The sequence below is a fragment of the Dermacentor albipictus genome, chromosome 10 (assembly GCF_038994185.2).
Source record: "Dermacentor albipictus isolate Rhodes 1998 colony chromosome 10, USDA_Dalb.pri_finalv2, whole genome shotgun sequence".
In the NCBI taxonomy this organism is placed as follows: domain Eukaryota; kingdom Metazoa; phylum Arthropoda; class Arachnida; order Ixodida; family Ixodidae; genus Dermacentor; species Dermacentor albipictus.
Genome location: NC_091830.1, coordinates 67,962,596 through 67,982,305, shown reverse-complemented (window position 1 = coordinate 67,982,305; position 19,710 = coordinate 67,962,596). Strand labels below are relative to the sequence as shown.

The following is a 19,710-nucleotide window of genomic DNA, read 5'->3' as shown; positions in this document are numbered from 1 at the left end:
AATTTCGACCACCTGGGGTTCTTTAATGTGCACCTAAATCTAAGTACATGGGTGTTTTCGCATTTCGTCTCCATCAAAATGCGGCCGCTGTGGCCGGGATACTCCTACCCCACCACTACGTAGGGAGGATGCTCCCTATGTGGCCGAGATTTTATCATTGTAATGGTGTCGCATTAAAGGGACAGCAAAGAGAAAATTTATTTCAGCTGTACTAGTAAATTATCCTTCTATGATACCAACAAAAAAAGAGAGAGAAAGACAGAGAGAAAAGCCGCTTTAACGTTATAGAAAACTTGGTAAGCCAGAAAAAAATTCGAAAAATAAAGACTGATGGCGATGGCACCTTGACGCTCCTGCACCAGCTCACTATGATGTCGTGGATTTTATGCTGTATGAGCAGACTATAGTTAATATTTTATTGTTAGATGTCACATAGCATTCCTGTCAGGCCGTGCTGGCAGGCCATAAAGGAGTGGAGCATGCGAGACGACAAGCACGTCCTTTCAGAACCAAACGCCAAGTGTTTTATTCTTCACATGCCCCATCGCTCCTGCCCAGAGGGCAGCACTGGTCAGCTGATATGTGGCGACTACTACACTAAAGATGGAGTATACCATATTGTGAAGGAGCCCAAGACTGGAATATGGACGTTTCAAGAGCTTTTACTGTGCTACAGTGGACAGAATACAAAAAGAGGTACTTTGAAATCCGTGGCATCACACTGACTTACCAGCACTGGTGTTCTGGCACGAAATTCAAAAATAAAGCTTTCAGCTTCATTTTCAAGTCTAATCAGTGGTAAATCTATTATTGTGGAATTTGCGAGAACAAAGTCTTGAAGAAATACTTTGTCAGTCTAAACAGACTCCCACTGTCGTGGCGATGCCGCAGTGCTGGCGGTGGGTGCTCCTTGCCGCCTCATGCGCGATCCATGGCTCTCCGCTCCTCAGTCTCCATGTCGCGTGGCTGTACGGCTCGCAGCCGTGTCACTCGCTTCCCCGTTTGTGGGGCACATTCCCCAACGGCATTTGACACCTCTGGCCATGTTTGCGCGTGGCTGTCTTTCTCTCTTCCTCCCTGGTACCTCCCCTTACCTGGCGCAGTGCCGTTGCGGTGACTCGAAAGACAGTTAAAGCATTTCGTCCCCTTACTTCTGCTTCCCATCCCAACCTTGTGCGGCCACATTGACGCCTGTCTGTGAGTGAATGTGTTTGTGACCTCTACTCAATACCCCTGCTCTCCACTTGTTTCCTCACCCCACCTCAGAAGAAACATAAAATAATAATTGCTAATCTTCCCCCCTTCCTGTCCGCTGCAGTGAAATACTATAAGATGGCGCACCGCCGGAGCACCGGCTTGATAGCTGCGGATCGCGGTGCGTGCTGCCCAATCCGAAATGCACAGCCGCCTCTGTTTGGCACTGCATGTTCTGTATGCAGTTACCTGTTGTTGAAATAAGGCAGCCGTTGTGCTCAAACATCGCATTACCAAGAAGCGTAATCATCGGCCAATTTTTTTCAGTAGTTGTGCTAAAATGGTAGTGACAGATGACGCATAAAGAAACAATGCAGTGTCTGATAATCGTTCGACTAAGCATTTTTGCCGGAAGCAAGGGCTACCAGTCAGATAGTGAGGATTCATGCGAATGATAATTATTCTTCCTGCGAATCTTTGTTTTGCCTGTGTAATTGGTTCTTGACGCAGCTTCCTCGTACCTGAAATTAGTTAACACATTGCAGACTACATCTCACAGGATGACACAGCAGGCAAGTCTTGTCCTACCATGCATAATAAAGCGGTGAAAGAATACTTTATCGGCCTAAAGTTATTTAGTCTTTCTCTTCAGTCATATGCATAAAAATTCCTTATTATGAAGATTGGTTAACTGAAATTACTTATTACAAGGTCTAAAGTAACTCTCTCACATACCTCTTTATGACTTTATTAAGCAGAAATATTTGCTCAGGTAAGTTAGTTCCAAGTGTGGTTTTACTGTTCTTTCTGCGACTGTTGCAGAGACCAAGTAGTATGCACGCCACAGTGAAGATCTAGTAGCAAGTGTGACTGCTTTACACTGCAAAGGATGGAAGAGTAAGAATGCCATGCACAAGAATTTGTGTGCATGACTTCTATTCCAAGCTGCATCACGAGAACTTCATCAACATCATAAAAATAATTTGTCTAGCGGTAATGATATAGTACCAGCGCTGGGATTAATGAGGCTGCTATTTATCATTCAAGATAAGCATTTTGTGAAGTACAGGAAACATGGGGCAGCGTTACTACAATGGGAATTCATAGCAGAAACATTCACAGCAGCAACAGGAAAAAAAAACTTTTGTTTTATTTGCTTACTAGTACTGAAATTCGTAACACAGCTATCACTCCTTTGCTTGTGACGTCTCCGGGCTGTCTTGGGCAGCCAATTCCTTGAGCTGCTCGGTTGCGCTGGGAAATACAGATTTGAACTCGCCCAGTTCCTCGTTTGGAAACTTGGCGAGGTTCTGCTCTGTTGGCCGGTTCGTGAATGGTGTCCAGAAACCTAGGAAAGGTCAAATTAAAGGAAGGATTAAAAGAACGAAAGGATACACATACTAAGACCTTAAGAGAGCTTAGGGATATAATCTTTTTTGAAGTAGGTCCTTATTATTGCTGACTATGTTGGGAACATGGAAAACAAATTTTGTGTTTAAATACCACTGTTAGATGCCAGAAGCAGGACCTCCATACATGCAGAAAAAGGTTAACCGCCTCCTTGTGTTCGGTACAATAAAAACAGCTTTCTTTGGATAAACACAGAGATGAAGATGCAACATCGTGTGCCATGCTGATTCTGAGTCCTGAATTTTCACGTCCTTTTGCAGTATTCAAAACACAGTTCACGGTTGCCATTTGTCCTCTGTAACGACAAAACGGCCTACGTGATCCGAACTAGTACACAAGGGCCACTGAGTTGGTGTAGGACGCTATATAGCTAGATAGGCATAAAATGCGAGAAGTAGGCAAAGAATGGTAATCGCATTAACAATGCTATGTTATTCGTCCGTACTAGTACATAATCAAAATTCGAATACCTGATGCAGAAATGCTCAGCTTTTTTTCTCAGATCCCGCAGTAATAAACTTTTGAGGCAGACTGCAGAAAAGATTTAGGCCGCACTTGGGGCAAGTGTTCTGGGATGTTCTTACAGATTGTGTAGTCTCTCTTCAGGAACAGAACTGAAACGAACTGTCTCCACGACGACGGTGCACCTCTTAATCACGTCAAAGTTAGGAAGTGCCTTCTCTGTTGGGGGGTTTTAGTCATTCTGTATTACCCCGTTGGAAAGCATCTGGCAGTATACAGGATTACCCCATTTCATATTATTTGCATGGCTACTAAGGCAAAACTAAAGCTCTCTTATAACATGACCCATCACCAAATGCCTTTCATCAGCTGGCCAGAGATTTCACTTTGCCAATAGCGTTCGTTCTTCGTTACTGAAGCATTACCTACAGCACAATGGAGAGCAAATACGTGGAGCAACCACATAAAGTTTTTAAATTGTTTGCTATCAGTAGTCATTGAGACCATAGCAGCTTGATTGCGCACATTTAGCGAGCTTAGTTTTCGCAATTTGCTTTTAATAATGAGCAAGAGACCTTGTGTTTTGCAACGGCAGCAACTTTGGATCTTTCACTGCATCAGTCTCCATGATCATTATTAGTGGTTTTAGTGGGGCCTCTAAAAGCAAGCAAAATATATAAAAAGAACACGATAGTCGCCCCAGGAGGCATGTGAACGCCACCACAATAAATACGGTGTTTTTATCGTGATGATTAATCGCTGTAAGTTGTTTAATTATGTAATTGTATGCATTGCAAATGTGCCTCTCATTCTCTATCCATGCGAAACGCGCTGGTCGTGTTACGTTCAGCGTGCTAGATGTTTACGGTGCACTTCAATTTTCTTTTTCTTTTCTTTCTGGTGCGAGTAGTTCGCGAATCAAGGACCTTAGTGTATCACGGCAGCCCGTGCCACCTGGTTTGTTAGCGCCAGGAAACTTTCTCCTCGCGTTTCAACGACACTGGTCGCCATAAACGCGTTAAAAGCCGCAGTTGTGCCGCCGTCCACGTTGGAATGAGCCCCTCAGCCGAGAGAACGCGGTACGGACCTTGGATGCTCGGGTAGTCGGTGCGGAGGTACTTGTTGATGAGCGCGATGGGCTCGCCGGAGCGCGTGCGAAAGTGGTCGATCCACTTGACGAGCTCCCTCGCGGTGAGGTCGTTGGCGCGCATCATGTCGCGCTCGCCGTTCAGGTACTCCCCCACGATGTACGGGTCGCGGTGCCGGCGCGGCTTCAGGTACACCACGACGCCCGGGTTTTCGCGGGCGAAGTTCACCAGCTCCCGCTCGATGTACTCGCGCATTCCGCGGCTGCTGCCGTGCGTCTTGCAGAAGGTCAGCGTGAGCCGCTGCAGCTGGCACACGTATCGGCCGACGCCGTTGTACAGCGGCGCCTTAATGTAGGTGATCGTTTTGTGGGCCATGTCGCAACCTTCGCGCCGAAGCAGGAGTCGTAGTTCGGTGCTGGTTACCCGACAGCTTCGCCACTTTAAACGCGCTAGTGCGTGCTTCGCAAGGAGGCCGCCATTTTGAAAGCGTCGGTTGGATCGGGTTCGGATTGCTGTCTACAACGGGAAACCAATCCGAAGCCCGCGTTTGTCGTTTCGGTCTGCCGAATCTGGCGGGTGTTTGAGCTCGGCAGCCACGTACCCGAATCCAGCGCTCGATCCAAGACCGGCTGGCTTCGCGAGTTCGCGCCAGAGTCGAAAAGGGCGCTCGCTGTGCGGCGGTTCGTGTGCGGGCGTTTACCGTTGAGCGCGGGGTTGAGTGGTGCGAGCTGTGCAAGCGTTTCCCCGCGTCGGTTCACCATGCGGCGTCGTCCGGTCAGCGTGCGGGCGCGGCCGCGCTACAACGGCGTCCGCGATCGTCGTCCGAGCTGACGCCGCCGGGGGAACGATCGCCGATCAGCTGCGGCGGTGTACGACGGCGTCGCCCGCGTCGGCGCCAAAAACTGTGCGACGCCGAGAGCGACGTGTTTCATCGTTTCCGGGAGACGGCGGCGACCGACGCCAGCAAGATCAGGTAAGGTTTGGTTCGCCGTCTGCTCTCTCGCTCTCCTCCCAACTTATTTGCAAGCGCGAACGTGCCACTCCTCTTGTAGCGTCGCTTGGGCAACCCCCCCACTCCGCCAGACGCGACTAACCAGCCTGCGCACAGCGAAACCGCTACGTTGTGCGTTCTTCTTTCCCTGTTCTTTTTCTTCTCTTGTTTAACTGGTTCCGTTGGGGCGTTTTCTTTTCTTCTTCTTCTTCCGACCCGATCCCACCGCGAACGTGCAAATGCGGAGCATGCCGTAGCGCGGGCTCATGAGCGCGCGCTAGTCTGCAAACGCGGCAACATACCGAAGAACGCGGCATTCCGCCGGGGCTGCCCTCGGAATCGGCCTCCACCTCGCCGAACCTGAGCCTGCTGATCACCTCGAACTGTGCGATTTCCACGGTACGCCACTGGAATTTCCTTTTTTTTTTCGTTGCTTTCGATCGAGAGTTTCTGCAACGCAGCGTGCTAGCAGAAGCAACCGCGTCGCTTTGGCGCGACCCTCGGGGGGTGATCGAATCGGCGATGCGATACCTATTGCGCGCCAGCGTTGAATATTTTTTTCCGCGGGTCTCTCCCCAACTCCCCGCGTCTTGCGATTGAAGCGTAGGTGCGTCTGAATTTTCGCGCTTTTGCGTTCTCGGTTCAGCAGTGCAATGCTAACGTGGCGAGTGGCTAATTCTTTTTTTTTTCTTCTTGTTCCTTCGGAGGGTGCTGTTCCCGTTTTTTTGTCTTATTCATTGGATGTGCTGGCTTTTTTAACTCACTATTTTATCAAAGTCTATCCGCTGTTCTTGTTATTGTGATTTCCGTCTAATATGTTTCTGATGTACTGGGGAAGTCCCCTACGGGCCATCGCGGGAGCTGTTCTAACCTGTTCGCACCGGAACCCGCCCAAAAAGATTCCGACTTTGCGATGGTGGCCAGTAGCTCGTGCGTAGCATATCGGTGTCATTCTCTTTTTCTTTATTCACACCGTTTCTTTAAAACGCTTGCGGAGGAGGAGGTTCGATTTTTTTTTCTCGGCTCAGTATTTATCACATATAATTGGTAATCGCTTGTAATGCGACTAACGCCCGCTTCTCGTTAATTCAGGCATCTTTTCGGATTACCGTGGGGTTGCACTCGCTAAATGGGTAAAATCTGACCCTAGTTTACATTTATCGTATCACCACAGTTTGGTGCTCGTAATCCGCCTGACTTTTACATGTGTTCCAGGTTAATTTCTAGCACTGAATGTCCTCATCAGGCAGACGACGGCAGAATGTAATTTCGTCCACTGATTAATTGACAGCGCGGTGTATTGTGACTTCGTGGATTATTTTCCAGAATGCGTGACATATTGCTGCCTTTCCCCGCCTGATTCATCAGTCGGCTCTCATTCGATTGCGCAATTCCTATGTCTTATTCTAAGATGCGCCCCTCCGCCTCTTTTTTTTTTTTTAAGCCAGGAAAGTGAAAGCGCTGAAATTGATAGCGTTGGTGTTATGGCATATTGCGATTTTCTTTTTTTTTTGTTTTAGCGAGAAAATGCTTAACTTAAATTGCAGTACCGCGCACATGATTTTCCGAGCTTTCGTCCAAGCTGGGGGCTGTATGCTCTAGCAACAAAATGATTTGATCGCGTACATATCCTTGTCGGCTACTTCGACTCAGTGTCGTCACTAATCGCGCGTCACAGTAAACATTTTTCTTGTGGGAAACGATGTTCTCTTTGCTGTCGACCGCATAATGTGTACAGTGGCCTTCGTCGAAGTCCGCGATATATCTCTTGTAGTATCGCCTATTTTGTTCTATCTTTTGCTGATTAGAGCGGCTGGCGTCGAATTTATACTGTTGCGAGGTGACCATTTGATGTTCTAATAGGGACAAAAAAACTAAAAAAAAGGATAGGATCCTTAATGTAGACTGCTCTTAAGCAGTGCCGTATTTTCCGTGCCACGCAATACGCTTTGCAGCACTCCGACGCTTATCTGATGTTATCTGAAACAATGCCGAGTCCGCGGGATCCAAGAGGCGGCACTGAAAGTGCACGACAGCATGTGTCGCGTGGCTGTCGATTGCTCTGCTTCAACGGGGCCGAACTGTCATCGGCCAATGCTTTATTCCTTCCAACGCCTCTTACAGACGCAGCGGTGCTGTTTTCTGAAGCATCACGCTCTATAAAGCACACGGTCGTGATCGTGAGTCGCGTCATGATGTAGTCTCCATGATGTGACCTTCGTAAAAGAAGGGAGAGAAAAGGCAAAACGCCTTTGGCGGCGAAGATAGGCGCGGTTGTTCTGTGCCGTCTGTTTCAGCGTTTTTCGTTCTCGCGCGATCTTTTGGACTTGCTGATGGTGCTCTTTTCTTATTATTTCTTTTCCGCTGCCTCGTTCCCCTTCGTGAACGGTGCACCCTGAAAGTCTTGAGAATCTTCGCATCCGTCCGTACACTCTCTATCTTATCGCGCAGCCCGCAGAAGCGAGCGTTTTTGCCTCGTTTTTTTCGCTGACCCGCCGCGAATTTGGGCCGTCTGCTCTCGGCACGGGATGGTAATTGTCGTCTGCTTGCGAGCCAGCACGGCTTTGCGAGACGTGTTCATTCACATTTCAGCACCCCTGTCCCGTAATTCAAGTTATTTAGCCGTTTTCCTACCATTTCGTTGTCTTTATCGCGTCTATTGTGCCTTCATTTGCTCGCACGTCGTCTCGCACCAGAAGACACGCGTTATATTTTCAGATGGTGGACTTCTTTCCTGAAGCTAATGTGTCGTAAAAACACTCATCGGGCACATCGTTCCGCCATTTCACTTGCCCTGCAAGTACAGCTGCACTTTATCTTCTCACACTTTTGCGTTTTTGTGGTGACGATGTAGACAGTAGTGCAAAAGCACGTTTTAGTCAAATGGCAGGGTCAGCTATATAGCGTTGTGACGTTATCACGAGGACCCGTTTACTGTTCCAGATTTGTTGCAACGCTGTATATTGGACAAATGCGTGTAGCCGACGGGACTTGCGTGCTCCTCTGCAAGTAGAAAAAAGTGCCACGGGGGCCGGTCTCTCTGTAGAGCACCGAAATGCTTACCGATCGCGTCAGCCATCAAGAACAAGAACCGGCATCGAGCTGTCAGAAATGCTCGCGCGTTGTACTTTTCTGATCGCTGATTGTTCCATTCAGACGGTAATTCGCAAGCGGATTAGCGGCGAACAGTAGACGACACCTTTCTTTCTTTCTTTCTTTCTTTCTTTTTGTTTTAAAAACGAAAAGCAGAAAACAAAACTGGCAATACAGACGTACGCGTCAGCAGTGGCGAACGGTATGGCGTCGTCTGTCCTGTTCCAGTCTTTTCCGCGCTCTGAGCGATAACGAGCCACCCCCGCAGCAGTAGACGTTTTGATAAGCGTCCTCTGGTTCTCGTTCCCGATTGGCTCGCACGGCCAGTGGCTTTTGATTCACTACGCAGCACGCGACCAGCATCCGAGGTTCAACACGGCATGACGCCATGGTTGCCAACTCAAATCGTCGGCAACTGCGCGTTGTGGAAAATCCAGTGGCCGATTGGGCCTCAACCTGGTGTGTAACGTGCTGCCGAACTTTTTCTATTTTTTATATCTGAATCACTTCATAGCGATTGCCGAGGCGTAGTTAGAAAGCAGGCCTCCGAGAGCGAGGGTCACGTGGCGTTGCCGCGATGCCCTCTCCCCTCACGCAGCACCTGGCGCGCATGCGCACGTTCCCTTTCGCCACCTCTGGCTCCGTCGAGGCGCGCACGTGACCCGGCGTCGCGGCCAATGGGAATTCAGGTGCCGTTTCGCTGCTACAGACGCCGGAATTTTTCGATCAATTTGATGCTTTCCCGTCAAAAAGCGCTGTTGCGCGTGACGTCACCGCGCTTTGCCGTGTTCGCGTTAGCGAGAGCTTCTTGCGGGCTGACGTATTGCCGTGGAGTTTCATAGAATCACTAGAGACCTGGTGTCTGCGGGAGGCCCAAGCAGAGGACGGTTCGACCAGCGTGCGAATGATGGTTAGTACGTACATGCTTGCCTAAACTTCGTCCTTCTGGAGTTAAAACGGCTTCGTGACTCGTCATTTTCAAGAAATTACTGCATTATATAACAGTTAACTAAACATAAAAATTGTCGAACGGCAGGATTCGAGCTCCGGAACTCTAGAAGAGATGCCCGATATTGAAACCATTACGCCACGGATGCCACGCGACCACAGATTTCACTTTGCCAATAGCGTTTGTTCTTGGTTACTGGAGCGTTACCTACAGCGCAATGGAGAGCAAATACGTGGAGTAGCCACATAAAACTTTGAAAATGTTTGCTATCAGTAGTTATTGAGACCGTGGTGCGGCTCGATTGTGCATACCTAGCGAGTTTAGTTTTCACAATTTGCTTTTAATAATGGGCGAGTGTCTTTGTGTTTTGCAATGGCAGCAACTTTGGATTTTTCACTCTGTCAGCCTCTGCGATCATTATTAGTGGTTTCAATGTGGCTTCTAAAAGCAAGCAAAAAATACAAAAAGATCGCGATAGCCACCTCGGGAGGCATGTGAACGCCACTACAGTATATACGGTAATTTCATCGTGATGATTAATCGCTGTAAGTTGTTTAGTGATGTCTCCATGCCATGCGGAGTTGAAGCGGCACCGCTTCAATTAGCAGCGATTATGCGTGTTCGCACAGTCTTATTGCCCTCTGCATTAAAGAAATAGTATAGATTGATTTGAAATGTTTTAGGGCAATGAAGGCAGATAAACCGCGATAACGGAAGCCACAAAGAACGTCTTAAGCGGCAAGCACCGAAGTCAGACAAATCCATGTAGTTCTAACCGCCATTCCCATGGTGGCTGAACGATCCCAGTAACACAGTTCCCTCTATAGTAATAATAGTAGGCCACTCCATGGGCACGACTTGTGTCTTGCGGATTTGAGGATGCACGTACCCCTTGTGCCACCTTATTTGGCACATGTACCCATTCCGGGGTTATTGGGCAAGAATGGGCGCGCATACCCAATGTCTATTCCGGCACGTATATCCACTAACGCAAGTTGTCTACACTATAAACAAGACAGTAGCAAGTTGTCTATTCGGGCGTACACTTAGCATGGCCCATGTTGTCTGCTGGGCAACTTTAGAGCCGCTTGATTATTTGTATGCACAGGCGCCGCGTATTGATTCAGTGTGGGCGCCCTCACGCTTACAGAGTTCCCAAAACACTTCCAGTTGAGACAGATTATGATAGCCCACGAACATGTATGACTCCCCAGCTGGCATCAGTCTTGCTGTTAAGAGTTGCAATGTTTAAAGAGTGAATTTCGCTGCTACGTGCAAAATGAAAGCTGCATGCACGAGGTGTCGACACAGGGCACGTTCACCATATGAAACACATCAAGAGCATGTGCATGCCTACGTAGTAAACTTTGGGACAGAAATACTTGTTCTTTTCTTTTTTTTTGCTTGGCTAACTTGGCTGTCGAAAACGCGTGGACCGGAATGTTTCTGGGCTCATGAACGCACTGCTACCACAGAGCGGACAAACGGATCTTCCAAATTTTGAAGTAGCCTTACGAAATTCTGTTTTTTTTTTTTTTTTACATGCCGAAACAACGATACGATTATGAGGCGTGTGCGTCGTTGTGGGGTGTACCCTCCTGATCGATTTTGATCCCAATACACGAATGTAACTTTTTTTTTTTGCACTTCGAAGCGCGGCAGCCGGGGTTGGATTCGAACCCGCGATCGACCTCGCGCTCTGGCTTTGGCTTAGCGCTGTTTGACCACAGCTGGACCTCGCGCAAAAAAAAAAAAACTCAATAATTATCGTCATCTCGAGCTCAGTAGCGCGAAACCGAGCTTTCGGCCGCTGTTATACATAACGCTTTTACAAAGCAGTTTCCCGAACAATTTTTTTTTTCTGTGACGTAGATCCTTTTTGCGTCAACCTCTTTGGAACGTCCGTATGCACTGAACAAAGAAAGAAAAGTTATTTAATTAAGCCTTCAGCATATTGCGTAATAAAGCACTTGTTTTCTTTTTTTCTCTTAGCAAATTCTAGCTAATTCTTCGATCGGTGGGTATCTCGACGCTAGCGAGCGAGCGTGAAAAGAAAAAAAAAGAAACACGCGCACAACACAAACGAAATGGACACGTGATGAGTGTGCGTTCGTGTGTATTTTCGCTTATACACTTCTTGCGTCAGGTGTGCACCAGCTGTATGCATAGGCCCCCTCAGAGAGTCCTCTTTAAGTCGTATACCTTGGCAGATAACGTCGAGGCAAGCGTTTTAATCCTCTCCCATAGTATCTATAGCCTCGCCGTTCCGTTGTTCCGTCTTCTCTCAGTAACGACGCTTGAGCGCTATCAGGCCAGCGGGCCACCGGGCTGCAGATGGTTTTGATTAATACAATCCCCCCTCCCCCCCCGCCCGCTTCTTCCTCCTCCATTTTTATGTCTAGTCGTGGGCGTCGTATAGCTGTCAGCGCTCGCGTGGCGCGGCCCAGTGCCCGTGTATAAAGTTGCACGCGTCACGCTTGCAGCGCGTATAGCGTCTCGATGCGGCGTGCGCTTAGCGGTGCACTATAGAAACAGCTGTGCACCCTTTGGGGTGTATATCTGCCGCACAAAGATGGTCGTCATCTGTCTTGCGCGCATTTCCTTTTTCTACACTCTTGAAACTGTTGCACCCTTTGGGGTGTAAATTTGTCCCACAACAATAATCGTCATCTGCCTTGCTTGCGTTTCCTTTCCTGAAAACTCGGCGCTCGCTACTTTCCTGTCGGGAATGCTGCGTCACACTGATAAGGCGCATGCTGTTCGTGACTAGAAAGTACCGGGCTCTCAGCGTTAGAGAAAGGAAACGCGGGCAAGACGGATGACGATTATCGTTGTGGGCCACAACAATATTGATTATTGTTGTGGGTCACACCCTTTGGCGTGACCCAAAGGGTCACGCCAAAGGGTGTAAACTGTTCGTAGAGTGTACACTCTTAGAAAAATTTACACCCTTTGGGGCTTATCTTGTCCCACAACAAAGGGTCACGCCAAAGGGTGTAAACTGTTCGTAGAGTGTACACTCTTAGAAAAATTTACACCCTTTGGGGCTTATCTTGTCCCACAACAATAATCGTCATCTGTCTTGCTCGCGTTTCCTTTCTCTAACGCGGCGAGCCCGGTGCTTCCCAGTCACGAACGGCATGCGCGTTATCAGTGTGACGCAGCATTCCCGACAGGAAAGTAGCGAGCGCCGAGTTTTCAGGAAAGGAAACGCAAGCAAGGCAGATGACGATTATTGTTGTGGGACAAATATCCACCCCAAAGGGTGCAACCGTTTTAAGAGTGTGGATTCTAAGTTTACGCCCTTTGGAGTGTATATTTGCCACACAACGATAATCGTCATCTGTCTTGACCGCATTTCTTTTCTTGAAAACGCTGCGCTCGTTACTTTCCTATCGGGAATGGTATGTCATGCTGATAACGCGCATGCCGTTCGTTACTGGAAAGTACCGGGCTCGCCGTATTAAAGAAAGGAAATGCGGACAAGACAGATGACGATTATCGTTGTGTGGCAAATATACACCCCAAAGGGTGCAACTGTTTTTAGAGTGTGGTGGGGGGGGGGGCACAGATGGGAGACATTTTTTGGTGTTGTTTACCTTGGGTGCAAAATACGTTAAACATCCGTTGAACCGATTTGCACCTTTTTCTATGTGCATTCTGTGCAAGAAGTACGTTCTTCGATTCGACATGTGTATTCCGCAAATGTAACTAAACTTTTTTTCTTTTTGCATCTTCCTTCAAAAGCTTAATGCAACGAAATTTCACTCGTGCTAAAACTCGTTATAGATTGTCGAGTTATACATGCACATACTGCCGAAGCAATCTTGGCCAATCCGCGAGCGGCTGGTAATCGTCTGCTGACAGCCTTTAAACATCGACTTAGCAGACGACGCGCCGTTGGCGGATATAACGCAGATTCCAGAGAACATGGCCTCCGAGATTTTCAGCGCAATTTCGGACGCCAGGCGAGGGTGCCGCCCTGGTTCTCAACGTTTCCGGGTTCTGCGTCATTTCCGGAGAGCGCTGATACAAAAAAAAAAATACAAGTCTACTTTGGCGAAGTTTTCGTGGTGTGCTTGTTCGCTCGTAATACTTCAAATGTAACGTGTTGCGAAGGGGGCCGCTCCGTATGTGCGGCGTTTAATGCTCCGCTCTTTTACGCGTCCCAAGATTTCGTTGCAGTTGTCCTTGAAGCCAAGTTAAACCAAGACTTAATTTTTACTCTAGCCTACGGCGCAACAAAGAGGAGAACGCAAGAAAAATAAATAAAAGAAATGGAGTTATGCACACAGTCTCGGCTACTTCGTGTTCTCGTCTGTCTACGCGCTGCGACGACGAAAAGAAAAAGAAAACACGTTCTCGTAGTGGCTCTAGCACTGTTGACCCGTTTCGGTTCATTAACTACTCCCCACCGTCCGCGTCCCCCAATCTATCTGACTGCATTAACGTGACCTTGGTTATAGCTGGTTGAAACCTTGTGTGAAACTGGTTTCGCCGTGCAACACCCCCCCCCCCCCCTTCCAGTTTCTTCTCTTTTAAACATGCGCGCAAGCAAATGCGGGGAAGTGATTGCGAAATTGCGTAGTCGTGCGCGCCGCTCCCTGGCACTGAAGTTGTCTGCGTTACTCGGCATTGCATTATTGCATTGCATTGCATTGTCTGCGTTACTCGACACATGGACTCTGAGATTGGCGCGCGCCCCGGTGCGTGCGAATCTCGGAGGCCGTGCTCGGTCCCGCTTCCCCCCTTACCTACGCGCTCACCTCTGTGGGAAAGCCGGTCACGTGGTAGACGTACAGAGGGGATGGCAGAGTATGTGTGTGTATACTTATTTATTTAGATAAAGGCCCTGAAAGGCATTACTAGGAGGAGGGGAGGTGCAATACAAAATCATTGTGTCAAATATAGAAACACCTGAACAAGCAAGAAGAAAAAGAAAGATATGGGTTGGGTAAAAGGAAAACACTGTGGTACAAAGGAAGTTTAAGGGCACATTCAGGATGCTATTCGTATTTAAATCAGGCGCAACGAGAGAGATATTATACAATTCCGAATGCGCGTAGATGACAGGAACGCTGAAATGAATCTCGGGATTGGTTAGCACAGTAGTGTAGTATAAACGTATAAAGTGACACATTTAAATGTGCACGAGTAAACAAAGCAAAAAAAAGCGCTATATAAGTCTAAGAGACGCGCACACACAAAAACAGCCGTTATTCATGGAGATGCTCCAGAAGCACCCTTTGAAAACTAGCTGCATCAGTGCGAGCCACAGTGTTCTCTGGTAGCGCGTTTCATCCGTTTATGGATTGCACTAGAGGTGAACATTGGTACTTTAGTCTACGAGCAAATATGTGTTGCACTTCGTGTTCGTGATCCCGTCTGGATGAAATATGACGTGCCGGTTTATTGCGATTGGTTGCAAATGTTGACTCGCCGTAATATAGAGTGAAAGAATGTTAAACGCGAATATATTTATATACGGGGTGTTTTATGTCATCTTTAACAGAATTTCCAAAAATATCACCCGTGACATGACATGAACCGAAAGTCGCTTCATTCGTTTTTTTTTTTTTTGCTAGATGACTCTCAGAGGCACGCTATTTGCTCAAAAAAATAAAATTGAATACTTGACTAACTAAAAACTTTTGCTAATTAAATTTTAACCTAATTCCTTTGCGTGGCACATATTGCAATTTACGAATTGTAGCCGTTGATCTTGCCCTATTGGCTTGGAACGAATTCTGATGATGACACCAGCTTCGAGATATGCTTTCCCAAAGTGTGCGACAAGATCCGTTGGGCTTCCAGTAACTTTTGAGCTTTACTGCATAAAAAATTTGTTTTGTTAAAAAGGTAAGTGGAAGAACAGTATTTCCACTGGAAGTTTGACTGCGCTTATCTGAAAATTGGTGTTATTTTCAAAATTAATTGCAAGTTGGTGTGTCTCTTGAAATCACTGGCTTCAATTAGGTGGATTGGAATATGTGCGCTAAAGTAGTTAGTTGAAAAGCTCAATAGTTAAGTTTTGTGTTAAGTTCTGCGCGCGTGTGTGTAATCAAAGTTTTGTCGCTTTAGATTTGTTTCTCTTAGATGGCTGTGTACAATCGCAAGCATAAGTTTGGAGACCATGGCATCAAAAATATATTTTTTTTTCTTGCACACCTTTGCAACGTGAAAATCCTTCACTGCATCTCACTTGCCCAACACGCGTGCTTAGGCTGTACGATTTGATTTCAGCCGGCACGCAGAGGCTGTAAAGAAAGAAAAACACGTCGCGGCACCGTCGGTATTCAAACTTTTTCTCGAGACTGTACGTCGCGTACTGCAGAAACCCACTATAGTAGTGTAAATGTAAGGCACCGACCGGCCTCTTCCAACCTTTTTACTGCTTTTCCTGCTTTTTTTTTGTTTTGTTTTCACTGGCATATATATCCGTAGCACCGGCCGGGGTGAAATTTTACTACCGCCTTAACACCGGAAATGAAGCCGACTTCAAAGTCAGCGGTTTGCCCGAAACGTGTCAGATGCAGCGGAAGGCGTGACGTTGCAAAACGAAGCGACCGTCTATACGCCACGTTGTAACCAAAACCTTTCCAGGCCGCTTTACGTCGGCGCTGTGCGGTGTGACCGGGATTTTCCCATTCTGGGCAACGTCAAATTCCGCCATGTTTGTGCCATTCGCCGCGCCAAGTGCTGTATGATTGGCTTACAAGGCGGCAACGCCCTCTCTGATTGGCTCGAAACGCCAACATGGCGGAATTAGAGAATGAGTCCATAACAGAACCTTGGGAGTGTATATACTATGTGGCGAAAGTTAATGTTCGCAGTGTTAATTTGTCACCTCTGACTGGCTCATACGACAGCTAAGCCGTCTCTGGTTGGCTCGAAACTGGAAACATGTCAAAATATGGCGCCGGCCAGAATAGCACTTCAGTGCGGCCCGTCTATGCGGCGGTGTTACCACGAGCTGGCAGAGAAATGTACGCAGAAGCGTAACGATACTTGAAGAGAGTTGGGCGAAAGTTCGTAGGTGGGAATGCATCCTCGCCTCGTTTGTTTATTGCACAATTTGTCTACAGTCCACTTCTAGATTGCATGTAGTTGTATGTGCGTGGAAAAATAGAGCGGCAACATACTCTGGAGCATGTTTTCTGGAGGCTGGTTAGGCTTCGTGGTACTTCATGCTGATTGCGATAACGACCGGATGACGTCGTTAAGAGACGAGAAATAGGACAAGACCGCCCTTATTACGCAGATAGAGTATCTAGTTGGTTCTGTTCGCAGGCCTGCTGGCGGGAGCACGTGTTTTTCAACTTCCATCCTTGCGGGGAGCATTTGTCGAATGTGTTGCCCGTTATGTCATCATCATCATCAGCCTGGTTACGCTTACTGCAGGGCAAAGGCCTCTCCCATACTTATCCAACAACTCCGGTCATGTGCTAATTGTGGCCATGTCGTCCCTGCAAACCTCCCAATCTCATCCGCCCACCTAATTTTCTGCCGCCCCCTGCAACGCTTCCCTTCCCTTGGAATCCAGTCCGCAACCCTTAATGACCATCGGTTATCTTCCCTCCTCATTACATGTCCTGCCCATGCTTGATTTCAACTAAGGTGTCATTAACTCGCGTTTGTTCCCTCGCCCAATCTGTTCTTCTCTCTTAACGTTACACCTATCATTCTTCTTTCCATAGCTCGTTGCGTCGTCCTCAATTTAAGTAGAACCCTTTTCGTAAGCCTCCAGGTTTCTGCCCGGTAGGTGAGTACAGATAAGACACAGTACTCACCCGTTATGAGTACTCACAGGCACAGTACAGGCCCGTTATGTGGGTTCTGGTTAGTACATAGTGGATGGATGGCTTGGAGTGGATGGAATGGAATGGATGGATGGATGCATGAATGGATTAAGTGGAGGGGTACAAATAAATGGTGGTCGATAGACGGAGTTATCCCCCCCCCCCCAAAAAAAAGCTATAGAAATAGCGTTTCTCTTTACAAAGATACGGTAGGCAAGTATTTAGGAAGTATACAATATAGTGCCAGTTTATCTTATTCGTGGTTTAACTCTAGTGGTCGTTGATTTCGCGGCAGCCGTGCAGGATAGACTTGTCGCTTCGCGTCGTGTGAAGCGAGTGACGCAGACGGCAAGTATGTGGCGCAGCTGGTCGCTGCCTCCATTCTTTCACGACCCGCGTCCTTTTAATTGTTCCTGTTCAGGAACGGCCGATTCGCTTTCCGTTCGACGGAAGAACGCCAGCTGCTGCGGTCTCGCCAAACGCTTGGTTCGGCGCGTTGTTCCATCTAGTATCGCTTGCTGTCCCCTGTACAACGCGCCCGCAAAGAAAAAAAAAGTTAAAAACTTTGGGCAGCAAGGTCTGCGTGAGGTGACACTGACATGGCGTATCTCCGACGCCTTTGAACTTGAAAAAAAAATGGAGGCACAGAGATAAGAGAAACACGGATAAAGCCGCATTCAGTGGTGGGCTGATATAGCTGCCCGACTTTGCAGAATCTTTCCATTCGCGCTGGAGCTTCTGTGACACGGCCATACAGTGGGCGAGATGTTTCGAGTATTAGGCGCTGCAGCCTAATACGGCTTGGTACACAGTGGTACAGCACTCAGCGACTGAAACGCGATATACTCGGAGCGTGTGGCTGCCGGCACTTTTCGCGTTATAGAGGCGCGCGCTGGGGACACCGCACTGGGGCAATTTTAACGCGATAGCGTTAAGGAGCTCGTGTCGCAGAAAAGCCGGTGTCGTCGGCGTCCGCGGCGTTGGCCGTGAGCGATAAATCACGGCAGGCACTTCATAAATAAAAAGCAACTTCCAAGATGGGCTGGGTGGGAATCGAACCAGGGTCTCCGGAGTGTGAGACGGAGACGCTACCACTCAGCCACGAGTTCTTTTACTGCGTTCGACCCCTCGGCGATCACCCGGTCGGTGGTCGCCGGTGGCCCGATAAGCACCGGCCCCCACGCGGTTGGCGTTTGAACCGCCGAGCGCTGTACGCATATGCGTCGCCCATTAGGTGACGTTGTGGCTGTTTCAGCATCCTACAAGTGCTGCCGGCGCCAGCCCCGCTTGGACCTTGTGGACTCCCCGGGAAATGAGACGACGCTTAATTTGAACGACCGTTAGAAGCGTGCCCGTTTTTGTTAGTAACGCTTGATTTTGATGAGCGAAGTCTCGCCCAATCCACGGCAGCGTTAGAACGCACCATTCATGGACATATCGTTGTTCGATCGTTTATACCGTGGAGATGATGCTCGGTACACGGATTTGCATAATCGTCGTGCTTGTAGCTTCGAGTGTTCTTGTGAAGTCTTTCTTGCATTCTCGCATGTTTCGAAATTTCGGAGCGCTCATTTTTTTTTTTCTCTTCTTCCAAACACAGCAAGGCAACAAAGTATCTGTCCAGGTGCTTAACCATTGCGAATTGTTCTCATCACGCTATATGTTATTGAACATGATCAATTTGCAAAGTCGCTCAGCCGTTGGAAGCCACGTGGGGAAAAAAAAGTTATGCCAAATCCGTGTGTTAACTATATCAATTACATTCCCTGAAACTGCCACGCTTGCATCTCCCGTAGAGGCACTAGTAATTATTTTAGGAACCTCTACGGTAGTGCTTTTTTTTTCTCTTTAACGTAGACGCTCACGGCTAGGGATAAAGGATGGCTATAGAGGGCGCTGTGAACGACTAGGGTGCCTTGACGCGCTTCCCCTCGTCGCGCTATTAAGGCCCCTTACAATAGCACATGCTCCACCCACTCACTTGGCTGTGGGCAGTCCATTCCGCGGTGTTAATGCGACGTGGGGCTTACAGTGTAGCTGTCTGTTGTGTTCCCGAGAACCCTTGTATGTGCATTGCCTTCCAAGTTGAACTCGGAATCGATCGCGTTAACATATTGATGCCCGGTATGAAGTCAGGTTGGTTCGTAAATGTACAGGAGTGGCTTAGTCGCATATTATTCTTGCCGTCCGCGCGTTCGAGAAAAAAATTGAATTTGATCTAGACCGTTCTGTCGTCGCATGCGAACGGTAACCGTTGAGTTTCGAACACCGCAAGATGACGTCAACATCCCATGATGCAGCATCAATACTTGGCAACTCGCCACACCGTGTTGTATCTCTATCTCTGCGTGCATAGAAAAGTTTTCTTTTTTCTTTTTTAGTACCATATACTGAGGAGACAGTCACTTTATTCACGACACGGAGAAGCTGCCTGCAGTATGTGACCGTCACATTTACAGGGGCACTAGAGTACCTGTACTAGTAAATTACGAATCTGTACAATACCAAAAAAAAAAGAAAGAGAAAAGCCGCTATTGCCGTGGGAGGGGCTTCTTATGCTACACTAAAATGGCATTACCAAAAGACTGGTGGTGGACGCCTCCGTGAATTGAGTTCGCGCACTAGCCCTCCGTGACGTCATCGAGTTTGGCGACGTCTGCTAGTGCTTATTTACTTTTCGATTGTGCAAACATCCACAATCGCTACATTTCATTCTGAAAGTGC

The 19,710-nt window shown here is 48.0% G+C and overlaps 2 protein-coding genes across 2 annotated transcripts in view; one reads left to right on the top strand and one right to left on the bottom strand.

Moving 5' to 3' along the window:
• Positions 1-2,320: 2,320 nt before the first annotated feature.
• LOC135899687 (large ribosomal subunit protein mL43-like) lies at positions 2,321-4,761 on the bottom strand. Its single transcript, XM_065429018.1, has 2 exons — positions 4,154-4,761; positions 2,321-2,542 (listed from the first exon to the last, which is right to left on the bottom strand). The coding sequence occupies exons 1-2, from the start codon at positions 4,527-4,529 to the stop codon at positions 2,382-2,384; spliced, it is 537 nt and encodes a 178-aa protein (XP_065285090.1). The 5' UTR covers positions 4,530-4,761; the 3' UTR covers positions 2,321-2,381.
• LOC135899678 (transcription factor E2F8-like) overlaps positions 4,528-19,710 on the top strand; it is a 75,859-nt gene continuing 60,676 nt past the window's right edge. Inside the window, exons 1-2 of the mRNA XM_065429005.2 lie at positions 4,528-4,606; positions 4,740-5,127. Of these exons, the coding sequence (XP_065285077.2) occupies positions 4,528-4,606; positions 4,740-5,127 (467 nt within the window). The remainder of the gene's footprint in view (positions 4,607-4,739; positions 5,128-19,710) is intronic.